Raw genomic sequence first — 13,147 nt, forward strand, 5'->3', positions numbered from 1 at the left:
AACAACAACAGGTCAAACTTGTTTGTTTTCCTAGCAGTCCAAGGTATATTCAAAACTCTTCTCCAGCACCAAAGCTCAAAGGCACCAGCTCTCCTTCTATCATCCCTAGTCATTGTCCAGATCTCTGATGCATAGCAACTAATTGCAAAGACCATGGACTGTTATGAGGCACACCTTAGTCTCCAGACTGACATTATTGCTCTTCAGTACTTTGGAAAGGACTCTGACAGCAGACTTTCCCAATGCAATTTGTCTTTTAACTTCCTGGCTGCTCATACCAAGAGTTTTGACTGTAAAGCCAAGCAGACTGAAGCTGTCAACAATCTCAATTTCTTCATCATCCATCATGATACTGCCAGTTGGCCCAGTGGTGAGAATCTTTGTTTTCTTGATGTTGAGCTTCAATCCATATTGAAGGCTGCAGTCCTTGACGGTCTGCAGCAAGTGCTTCAGGTGCTCCTCAGTTCCAGCAAGCAGGATACAGCTCGTGTAAAAAAAAGTCTCTCAGTGGTCCCCATACCACACAGGTAAGAGTAACTATGAAGGTCCTTTTTAGTAGAAAATAGTATTTAAGAATCAGGATCTAAGCCACTTTGCATGTTTACTGACACAGGATTGTAATTAGTACTCATCTATCAATTAAATTTGGAAAGTTATTTATTTCCTAACCTCACTAATCATATTAAAAACCACGAGTTCTAATCATATTAAAAACCATAGGGGAGCTCTAGTGGCCTAGTGGCAAGGAGCTGCAACTACAATCCATCCCAGAGGCACACGGTTTGAATCCACCAGGTGCTCTGCCGGGAAAAGGAGGGACAATCTCCTCCTGTACCAGTCAGATCTGATTTGACGGTACACTCACACAAAAATAAAAAATAAAAAATAAAAAAAAAAACATGAAGTGGGCGGGGGGAGAGGGCTGGGTGGGGAGCGAAGTGCAGCAATGAATGAATGGAAATCCAAATTCTCTGTAAATGTTCATTAAAATTATTTAAAAAAATAAAATTTAAAAAACCCATGAGTTCATACTGATTCTTCCTGTTCTAATCTAATTCCACAAAATATATCCTACTCTTACCCTTCCCATTCTTTTAACTTCCCTCTCTGACATTGTGAAACTCGGCTTCCATTATCTGCAACATATTTGGTTATTTTCTCAGGTAATATGAATTTTTAGAGATGTCTGTTTTCTAGTGCTAATGAATACATGGGTTTTATGTGCTCTTATTTATCTTGCTGAACTGTGTATTTTTGAGAGGGTGTTCTGGGAAATTGAGATTTACATTATTGCCATTATCATAGCTAACTCAGAACTGAGAATAATTTTTGAATACATGAAATAAAATATCTAGAATGACAAGGGAAATCTACTACATTGCAATATATTTAGAATATTTGCAATATTGCTTCTTTATGAACATAGTAAATAACAGGAGGGTGGCAGGTATAGTAACCACCATAATTTTGAAGTAGCAATAAGTCTAAACCATATTTTGAGACACCTGCAACAGCTGTAACATAGTATGAAAATACTTGTACATTCTACTGAAATCACAGGTACTGCAACTGTTCCTATCCTTTGCTGTTAGTTTCATAATTGAAAGGTGGGATAGATTTCAGTGACAATTTAGAGAAAATAAAGATGTACTCTTTTTCCAGAGAAATGTGAGAATCTCTAGTTCTCGGGGATCTAGGACGCCCAAATGTTCATTAAAGGCAAGCCCCTTGACCCTAGTCATCATTTTTATACATAGGATACAGTCCCTACTTTCCCTGTTGCTTCCCTCACTAGACCCCTCTTCACCTGCTGCCCCTCCCTCTAGGAACTTCTACTAGGAATCAGTGAGCTACAATAGAAGCAGCTGTGGAGGGAGATGACCCTCCAGCAATATGGAGATGATTATTTGGGTCAGTGGACTTCCATCCCATCTTTCAGCATCCATGGGCCAGTGTCAAAATGCAGCTATAAGAGCTCAAGTTGGATGCTACTCAGATCAGCGCAGTATGCAGACAGCCCAGTCCCCAGTGCCTCCCCTTCCTGGTCCCTACTGTCCACCCCACCCCCAAAAGCCATAGAACAGAACAGAAAGAAAACTACACTTAAATACCTGTTCTTCCCGTTACTACCTGTGCAGCCTTATGCAAATTGCTTTCTTTCTGCAACCCTAGGAATAGGTCATGATCAGGGATAAAGATACCATGTAGTCAAAAAGAAAAAACTTGCTGGGTACTAATGGCAGGGTATGAACAAAGGCTGGTTGCTCCTCTGAGGAAAAGGGCCATTCGTAGGGCTGCTGTATGGCTGTGATTTAGGTACTGTGCTGTAATCCCAAAGGCACAAGATTCTAATCCACTGGCTGTTTCAGGGGAGAAGGATGGACAGTCTCCTCCTGTGTGATTTACTGTTTCTGAAAACCTCCTGAAGGGTCAGCTATGGGTAGGTCCAACTATATGGTACACACCAACACAAGTCACAAAGACGCTCAGACCTAGGGTAACCGCTAAATAGCCTAAGTGCATGCTGGGGGCAAATGCCTTGTGGATCCAGCTTACTTCCTACCCTGAACAATTTGCTCTTCTGAGTGTCTGTACCTCACAATCAGAGTGGTACATACTGAGAAGAAATACAAAAGGAGACACGGAGCTACTCACTTGCTTGATTTTAGCCTCTAGTCTTCCTTAAGCCCTGGAAAATTAGCGTCCCAGGTGATTCTGTGGTACTTGTGGGCAAGCATCCTGGTTTTAAGGTATAAATTTGTTTTACTTTGTCCTCTGTAAACAGAGGACTTTTCCATAGGAAGGCTGCCAAGCTTCCTTAGAAAGTTGAAAATACCATTTGGTCTCGAAATCCCAGTACTAGGTAGTGGTAGTTGTGTAATGTCAAGTCAGAACCAACTCATAGCTGACCCTCCAGCAGGTTTTCAGAGACGGTAAATCGCATGGGAGGAGACTGTCCATCTTTCTTCCATGAAGCAGCTGGTGGGTTCTGACCGTGTATCTTTGTTATGGCAGTGCCATTCCTTACAACAAGGCTACTAGAGCTCCCAACTGTTGTTGTTGGGTGGTGTCCAGTCCGAACTGACCCTATAGCAGGTGTTCAGAGGCAGTTTAATCACACGGGAGGAGACTGTCCATCCTTATCCCATGAACCAGCTGGTGGATTAGACCTTCGTGCCTTTGGGATAGCAGCATAGCTCCTTACCACTAGGCCACCAGAGTCACCTGAACTCCCTATTACTAGGTATCCTAAGGCAATTAGAGTTGCAACACAAACAGACATGTCCACACCCATGTTTACTGCAGCACTATTTATAATAGTAAAGAGTTGGGAAAAACTTGAGTGCCCATCAACAGATGAATAAAGAAACTGTAGTACATTCACATAATGGAATATTGTGCATCATGGGAAAATGACCAAGAATTAATTAAAAAAAAAAAACTACACAACATGGATGAAACCCGAACAAAGCATGCTGAGTCACTGAAGTAATTTACAAAAGGGCAATTAAGGTAAAAGGCCACGAATGTAAAATATTGAGAAACTGTTTATACACAGTCTCAATCCTCAAGAGTTAAATAAATGAGACTTGAGGGAGAAGGAGCAAAAATAAAAAGGAGATATTGCAGGAGTGCCATCCATTCCCTAAACAACATGCCTCTGGAAATGCCATGATCTTTGATAAATGTCGATAGTTGTAGAGGGTCTTCAGGCCTTTTGTTCATAGGGTCACTATGAGTCGTGCTTGACTCAAAGGCAATCAACAACAACATTGCCAAGATAGAGCAGAATTTGAAGAGTCTGGATCCAAGATTCGGATATTGTGTCTTATCCACCATCCTTCTGTGTGTCATTTCACTCATCCTCAACCACTGTACCCACTGATGGGCCCACATCTTAATCTTCTCTTCCTTGAGATAATGGTTTCAGAGTTTGGTGGAAACATAGCATTAATCTATTTAAAATAAGAAATTGAATATAAGGTTTTTTGTGGTAAAAGCAAAACAGTTTCCTTTTTTCAGTGCTGTTGTTATGTGACATGGTCAGAACTGACTCCTAGCTGCCCCTCTGGTGGGTTTTCAGAAGCTGTAAATCACAGGAGAGGAGATTGCCCATCTTCTCCAGAGGAGCACTTGGTAGATTCAAACTGTTGGGTTGGCTGTGCAACTCCTTACCCACAAGGCCAGTCTGAAAATCACTGGGAGACTGCCAGGATAATTCTCTTTTGAGCCTATTCCAAGCATAGATTTCATGAAGTAAAGTCAGAGTTTCATAAATGTCTGTCTTTGAGAGAGATTATACATTAAATTAGCATCACCATTCAGTACACTAAAGATATTCACATCAACTCAAAAACTTAAATCTTCCCTCTTCCAAATATTACTTAATTTCTCTGACTGCTGCTGAGTTAGATTCTATAACACTTCAGAAGAGCTGTTTAGCTGCAAATGCCATCTTATGACCAACTGCATAAGCGTTACTGTTGTTTCTTTTCTAAGCATTATATTTATCCACTAAAAAAGCATTAAAATATCTCAAGTTCATCTACCCTGCATTATAACACTAATCAAAAATCTTTTTTCCCCCACTGATTTTGAAAACTCAGGACTTCTCTTATGAGACAGGAGTGCTCATCATAATAACAGGAAGAAAACAAAATGCTGTTCTTGTTGTTCATCGTTCTAATTCTCTGTGGCTTTCTGTGGAATTACAAAAGACAATTAAAGATTGCAGACGTCACTGATAAGTACATTTTTATCACTGGATGTGACACGGGCTTTGGAAATCTAGCAGCCAGAACTTTTGACAAAAAAGGATTTCGTGTAATTGCTTCTTGTCTCACTGAATCCGGATCAACAGCTTTAAAAGCACAAACCTCAGATAGACTTCAGACTGTGCTTCTGGATGTAACTGACCCAGACAATGTCAAGAGGACTGCCCAATGGGTGAAGAATCAAGTCGGGGAGACAGGTAAGCAGCATCAGAGGGTACCCAAAGCTAAACAATACACATTTAGATTGTACATACAAGGCCTAAGGACTTGTCTCATAAGTATCAGCTGTGTGCTTCTTCAATCTTAGAGTGGCCTCTGACTCGTTATGTCTCAGTCTGTGTGCTTGTGAGACACAACCAGAGCAATCACCAGGTTCAAGTCCCAAGGGGTGAATTTAGAGATCAGAGGGGGAAATTGGCTTTTCCTGCTTTCCTCATGAGATAAATGATAAATACCAGAGACAAATGTTGCAAAATCTTATGGGGATAAAATTTACCAACTAGAGGAGCAATTCTTATGCTGTTCTTTGTACACAGAGAGCATCTTATTCTCCAATTTTCATATCTGGCAAGGTGGATAAAACAGACAAATTACATCTGAGGTTAAAAAGGAAAGGTCACAGTCGGATGACTAGTATTTGACATTCAGAACCAGAAAGAGCACAATAGCAAGTTGGCTTCTGGTCAAACGCCAACATTTGTTTCCATTTAGCTTCCCACACGCTTTATCATTTCTCCAAACTGTAAACTATTTCAGGAAAGAGGAAATGGCACCACCATTGTGTAAACCAGGGCCTGTACTTCCATCAACGATGCCCGTACCAGCCACCACTCTACCTCCTTTTCCTTCCTCTGTTCTAGGTCTCTGGGGTCTGATCAACAACGCGGGTGTTCTTGGAGTGCTGGCTCCCACCGACTGGCTGACGGTGGACGACTATAGAGAACCCATCGAAGTAAACCTATTTGGACTCATCAGTGTCACGTTGAATCTGCTTCCGTTGGTCAAAAAAGCTCGAGGGAGAGTCATCAATGTCTCCAGTATTGGGGGAAGGCTGGCAATCAGTGGAGGAGGCTACATTACATCCAAATATGCCGTGGAAGGATTCAATGACAGTTTAAGGTAAAGCAAGTGCATTGATTCTCTCTCCTCCATCATTTCCACTCTGCCATGGGGCCCAAGCACTGATATCTTATCAAGCTTAAATACTTCAGTTCTTTTTTTCTTTATATCTTTTACTTATTTGGTGAAGCTTTCTAATTTCCTATTCACTTGAAGACTTTATGTTTTAAAGCACTTTTTTAAAATATTATTTATTTGTACCATCATCCACTTATATGTAATTATACACCTTTCATTCATGTACATTTTGTTTTCTACAATCATTTAGGTACATTGTATTTTATATGATGCATGACTATCGATCTGTTATCTCCCATTTCAAGTCCCCCTTGCATTTTAAGTCTTTTCTCATCCCCCTCCCCCACTAATCTCTGCTGTTCTGGTGATTTACGCTCCCTTCTTCCATACCCCTTCTTCCCTTTCCCTTTGAAACAAATATCTATATCTTGTTCTTATTTGCTAATTGTCATAGCATATTGTCATTATCTCAATTCTTGCCAAGTCAATCCTCTCTTGCCTTATTCCTTGTAGTGTTCTTTGTCTAAACTCATTACATTTCTATTCTCCCCTCCCCGCTCCAGTTACCCTCCTGTTATCACAATAACCATCTTATGCAGTATTTGTCCTTTTGTGACTGAGCTGTTTCACTGAACATAATGCTCTCCAGAGTCTCTCATCTTGTGTTGTACTTTACAAATACTTCATTGTTTTGTTTAATGTTTCATAGTATTCGATTGTGTGAGAATATACCACCGTTTTTATATCATTTGTTGATGGTCCTTTGAGTTGTTTTCCATTTTCTTGCTATTGCAAATAGCACTACTATGAACATAGGAATGCATATCACACCTCTGACTTCCTAGGGGTATGTTCCCAGCAGAGGAATGGCTGGGTTATAAGGAATTTCTATGTTCAGCTTTTTGAGGAAATGTCAAGCTGCCTTGCAGAGTGGCTGTACCATTTTACAGTCCCACCAGCAGTGCATGGAAGTTCCAGTCTCTCCACATCCTCTCTAATATTTCTTGCTTTCTGTCCAGTCAAGCATTGTTATTGCTACTTAGGTAAGATATTATCTCATTATTGTTTTGATTTGCATCTTTGTGATTTCCAGTGATTGTGAATATTTCTTCATGTGTGTTGGCCATCTGAATATCTTCCTTTGTAAAGAGTCTTTGTATGTTTTTAGCCCATTTTATAATTATCAGTCTTTTTTTCTCTTGTAGGTATCCCATCATATTTTATAAATTTCTGTTATGAGACTACTTTTGTCTGTATTGTCATTGCCAAATTTTTGTGGTGTAATTTTTTCCCCAGTCTTTGAGCTTCCTTGTCACCTATTGGATAAGGTTTTTATGCACTCAGAGATTATATTTTTAGAAGATCCCATCTGCCAATTTTATCTCAAAGCATTTTTTTAATTATCGCTGACTTAACATTTTTGTAATCCTAAGAGAGCTCTGGTGGCCTAGTGGCAAGAAGCTGCACTGCAATCCCAGAGGTACATGGTTCAAATCCACCAGATGCTCCACTGTAGGAGAGGCAATCTCCTCCTATACCAGTCAGATTCTATCTGACGGCACACACACACACACACACACACACACACACACACACACACTCCAATATAAAAAATAAGAATAAATTTGTAATCCTGGCATCTTGATAACCTCAGGATTGCCGTTTGTTGATTTCACAAGTTGGAATTGTCCTGGTTCTTCATATGCCATATAATTTTGGATTGCATACTGGTATTTAGAATATTCTAGTAGGATACTATGAATGTCGTTAAAATTATTTTGAGAATATTGATATTTTTGTATTAGAGAACCAACCAAGCAGTTTGTCATCAGGTTATAAAGCCTTCTGTGAGTTTTTAGTCCACTGTTTTGTTCCCACTTTAAAGTCTTACAGTGCTATTCAAATCTGTCCCAAGGGCATATCAGACAGCAGCCAATCTAGGATATGGAACATGGTCTATCTCATAGCCTGGTTTTCTCAGTTTTTTCCACACCTTCACATAAGGAGTTCATTAATAAGTCTACAGAATTATTTTCCTGAGCTCTTCTCTCTTCTCAACCCCCCTAGTAATTCCTGGCTCTCTGATAATCCCTTCAAGAAAGAAAGCTGAGGCTTTAGTTATCCTACTTTGTCAACTGTTTCCTCACTGGTACTCATTAGAGGACCAGGAGGTGAGAGAAATAGAAAAAAAAATAAAAGCAACACTGTTTCCCACCCTCTCAGAACTGCAGATACCCTGGCTAAAGAAGAAGGTTCCTATCTTTCAGAGTTCTAAGCAGCTATACGTCTTCTCTATTGTTCCTATCACTGCTACCCCTGCTATCACCAACAACCTGCTAGGGGTCCTAAGTCACAGTGTTTAATAAGTCCTTCATTTTCTCTTTTCTTCTCTCAAACATTAAGCATCCCCTTCCATGGGTTCAAGAGAAGAAAAGAGTAAATGAAGGATTTGTTACACTATCTCTGAAGATTATAATTCTTCCTGTCTGCTCCTCTAAAAGGTCTCTTGGTGGCTCAAATGGTTTAAACTTGACTACTAACCTCTAGAAGTTCAACCATGATTTAGAAGAGGCCATGGCTGATGTCAGACAGATCCTGGATAAAAGTAATGCATTCCAGAAGATTGTCTATTTGTGCTTTATTGACTATGCAAAGGCATTTGACTGTGTGGATCATATCAAGTTAGGCTGGCATTGAGAAGAATGGGAGTCCCTGAGCACTTAATTGTGCCCATGCAAAACCCATGTCTGGACTAGGAGGCTGTTGTGTGAACAAAGCAGGGAAACACTGCATGGTTTATAATTAAGAAGGGAGTGTGTCAGGATTCTATTTTGCCTACATACTTACTCAATCTGTATGCTGAGCAAAGTATTCAAAAAGCTAGATTCCATAGAAAGGAGTGTGGCATCAGGCTCAGAGGGAGATCATCAATAACCTGCCTTATGCAGATGGCACAATCTAGCTTGCTAAAAATGAGGAGCACTTGAAGCACTAGTTACAGAAGATCAAGGATTGCAGCCTTCAGTATGGATTACATCTTAAAGTCAAGAAAACAAAGATTCTTACCACTGGACTGATAAGCAACATCATGATGGATGGAGAAGAGATTGAAACTTCATCTTTCTTGGATCCACAATTAACACCCTTGACACCAGCAGTCAGGAAATAAAGAGACACTATGCACTGGAAAAATCTGTAGTTAGGGATCTCTCCAAATTATTGAAAAGTCATTATGTCAGTTTGAGGACTAACGTGTATCTGATTCAGGTCGTAGTCTTCCTGATCACTTGCTATGCACATCTGAGAGCTGGACAATGAATAAGGATGACAAAACAAGAACTGATGCCTTTGAACTGTGGTATTAGAGAAGAGATTTGAACAACTCATGGATGGCCAAGAGAACGAACAGATATGTCTTTGAGAGGGTGCAGCTGGAGTGCTCTTTGGAGGCACGAGTGATAAGGCTTTGCCTCACTTTGGGCATGTTGTTAGGAAGTGCTATTCCTTGGAGAACACATGTTTCTGGGAAGGGTGGAGGGTTGACAAAGGAGAGGAAGACCTTCGACCAGATGGATTGACACAATGGGCTCTTGTGTGTCAGGAATTGTGAGGATGGCGCAGGATAGGACAGGGTTCAGATCTTTTGTTCATAGGGTCACTATGAGTTGTACTCAACCTAACAACAACTAACCTCCAGATTAGCAGTTTAAACCCACTCAAAAGCACCACTAAAAAAATAATAGCCAAGAATATCTTACAAAGTACAGTTCTACTCTGTAACATACGGGGTCACGCCATGAGTCAATCAACTCAAAGCAACAGATTTTTGTCTGTATTTTTGGGGTTTTGTTGTTACTATTTCAGTGTATTGTAAATTATTTTTTCTGTTCAATTTCTTGTTTTGTCTTGTGGGTGCGTGGGGGATGTTTTGGCTTGGGGGGTTTCTACTTGCCTGCTCCTCAGATTAGATCCAGAAAGCCTCAGCTGATTTCTTGTTGTTCATTTCTGAGTTTCAGTTTGACTTTAATCTGAAGCAGAGAATATTGATGTGGAGGGAAAAGAGGAAACTATCTATTGACTTAGTGGTACTTCAGATTTTTATCTTCTTCCATAACTCACTACTGTCATTTGCTTTTCAAAGTTTGACCTAGCAATTCTATATATTCTATCCATATTTGTAGCTATATTCAATGGAAGAGGCAAAGGAATGCTTATCCGTCTTGCCAGAACCAGAACCTGTTAGCATCAGTTCAATGCCCCAGATTGCAAGTGGTTTTGTCAGTTAGTATTTGGGTGGGAAATGAAGACACGTTAAATTTAAGTGAATAGAGTATGGAGTAATTTTCATAAGTGACTGTTAAAAATTCATGAAAGTTATACATCTCATACAATCCCAAAGGATAATGTGAGATCTCAGCCTAGCAACAGCAGGGATATTTCTACTCTGTCGAATAGATGGGACTATGAAACTGGCAAATTGTCCTGAACCAAGAGATATAGAGCTCAGTACATTCCGTCAAAGGTTGAAATAGTCAATTGGACCCATGCAGGGAATAACTTGGCCATCCTCTGCTTCCTCCCTCACCCATCTACTTATGGGATACTCTTAGTTGGAGATACCAAACAGAAGTCAGGACATAGTCAGAACACAGGTTAACCTGCCAGGGTATAGAATAGACCTCAGGATAGAGAAAGGTTCTGGAAGAACAAATAAAAGATAGTCAGCAGAGTAGTGTTGTGACAGAAAAGAGAAAAGTGCCTTCCACTCATTTTTTTATGTAACTAGTGTTCGTCAAAAATACACGTTCAGAGGTCAAGTCCTAACCATAGTTTAGGCTTTGTTCACTAAGGAAAAAATGAGTGTGCTTCACTGAGATGAATAAAGATAGAACAACTCCATATATCTATTTGGTCGATTTCCAGGTTTAATTCCTCCAAAGACATAAACTCAATACTAGGACAGTGCTTTCAACCATTAGTGTACATTTCAATCAGCATGTTAAACAGTAGATTTTAATTCAGTGTGTCTGCATTGAGGCAGGGGATGGGGAGCCTGAGTTTCTGCATTTCTAACAAGCCCCTGGAAATCCAGTGGTCCAGAGACCACACTTTAGGGAGCAAGGCTGTGAGGAACCTCCCTTAGTCACCCAGGCTTCCCCCTGCTCTCACTCTCTAAGCAGCAGTACTATAATATCATGTTGTATTACTTAGAGATTTACTCTCCTTGCTTATAAAAAGATTTCAACTGAAATGATTATGAGATTCCATTCACAATGCAGCTGCATGATGCCTGAAGGTAGTGATTTCTTTCTAATTCATAGAATTGGTGCTGAAACTGGTATTGTGCATGCAGAATTGTTGTTTAGAAAAGGACTTAGGGACACAAATCTGGTTGGGAGAATGCTGGGACTCTAAATTTTTATTTTCTGGGACTCTTTAAAGTTGTATTTGTCTAACAAACAGATTAGTTTTACTTACCTTGTAAACATTAAACCACTGGTTTCTGAATAGTATATTATTTTCAAGATAAAGGGAAAACAAGTCTCAAAGTTACCCTTCGTATTATTATTTCAAGATTCTAAGGAGACCAGACTTTAAGGCATATAAAACATAATTACATTTAGACATAACTATTTTAAAATGTAATTACATGACTTTCAAAATCTCTCAAGGTCCATATAACCTGTATTTTTCAGTAAAATATACTCTGAATTACACAGTAGTATGCTTCTAGAAAGCAGAATCTAAGTCAAATTATAATTTAAATTCACTGAAAAGTCTTTGAAAAACTCTCATGGTGAAGAATTCTTTTCTATAAAATAAGTAATTGCTTCCTTTAATGGTAGAAGAATAAGCAGTCTCCCTCAATGCAATTTACAGCCTCTAAAACCCAGTGGAGGGTCAGCTCTGACTCAGTTCCAAATCAGTGACAATGGATGAGTAACAACACAATATGTCGTTGTTGTTATGTGCCATCAAGTCAACTGCAACCTATAGTGACCCTGTGTACAGTAGCTCTGAACCCTGCCCTATCCTGAGCCAGTCTCACTAATTCCGACAAACCAACCCCCAATTATCCCAGTCACTGTATCTATCCATCTCATCTGGGGTCTTCCTCTCCTGCGCTGTCCTTCTACCCTTCTAACCATGATGTCCTTTTCCAAGGACCAGTCTCTCCTGGCCATGTGCCCAAAGTATGTGAGACAAAGCTTCAAAATCCTAGCCTCCAAGGAGAAATTTGGTCTCACCCTCTCCAAGACAGACCTATTTGTTTTCTTGGCAGTCCATGGTATGTTCAAGACTCTTCTCCAGCACCACAATTCAAAGGCATTGATTCTTCTTCTGTCATTCTTAGTCAATTAGTCAAGGACCAAATATGTTGTTACTGTTGTTGTTGTTGTTGTTGTGTGCCATAGAGTCACTTGCGACTCATAGCGACTCTATGTATAAGAGCCCTAAACGTCGTTCTATCCTGTGTCAACCTTGCCGTCTCAAACACAGTCATTCCTACCACTCCACTCACAGAATCGATCCATCTCATCGAGGGTCTTCCTCTCCTGCGCCGTCCCTCCACTATCCCAAACATGATGTCCCTCTCCAAGGACTGGTCCCTCCTTGCAACATGCCCAAAGTATGTCAGACGAAGTGTCAGAATCCTTGACTCCAAGGAGCATTCCGGCTTCACCTTCTCCAGGACAAACCTATTTGTTCTCCTAGCAGTCCATGGTAAATTCAACACTCTTCTCCAGGACCACAGCTCAAAGGCATCAATTCTATCATCCCTATTCACTGTCCAACTCTCTGATGCATAATACATAACTGCAAAGACTATAGCTTGGATCAGGCACACTTTAGTCTCCATCCTGACGTCATTGCTCTTCAGTACTCTTGAGAGGTCCCTCACAGCCGACTTTCCCAATGCAATTCGTCTCCTGATTTCCTCGCTGCTGTTACCAAGAGTGTTGACTGTGGAGCCAAGCAAACTAAAATTGTTAACGATCTCAATCTCTTCACCATTCATACTGATGCTGCCAATTGGCCCAGTGGTGAGACTCTTTGTTTTCTTGATATTGAGCTTCAATCCATATTGAAGGCTGCAGTCCTTGACCTTCTGCAGCAAGCGCTTCAGGTCCTCCTCAGTTTCAGCAAGCAGATATCTATAGTTATTAAATACATCAGTTCAGAGACAAGGAATGTCAAAGTAATTTAGAGAGATAGAGGGAAGTAGAGAGTGT

At 40.3% G+C, this 13,147-nt stretch overlaps 1 protein-coding gene across 1 annotated transcript in view; it reads left to right on the plus strand.

Annotated features, from left to right (window-relative positions):
- The first annotated feature begins 4,659 nt into the window (after nucleotides 1-4,659).
- The window catches only part of DHRS9 (dehydrogenase/reductase (SDR family) member 9), a 14,524-nt gene continuing 6,036 nt past the window's right edge, over nucleotides 4,660-13,147 (plus strand). Inside the window, exons 1-2 of the mRNA XM_006902119.1 lie at nucleotides 4,660-4,972; nucleotides 5,636-5,894. Coding sequence (XP_006902181.1) covers nucleotides 4,660-4,972; nucleotides 5,636-5,894 — 572 coding nt within the window. The remainder of the gene's footprint in view (nucleotides 4,973-5,635; nucleotides 5,895-13,147) is intronic.

This window comes from Elephantulus edwardii, unplaced genomic scaffold, assembly GCF_000299155.1.
Source record: "Elephantulus edwardii isolate Elephantulus edwardi_28Jun2011 unplaced genomic scaffold, EleEdw1.0 scaffold00369, whole genome shotgun sequence".
In the NCBI taxonomy this organism is placed as follows: domain Eukaryota; kingdom Metazoa; phylum Chordata; class Mammalia; order Macroscelidea; family Macroscelididae; genus Elephantulus; species Elephantulus edwardii.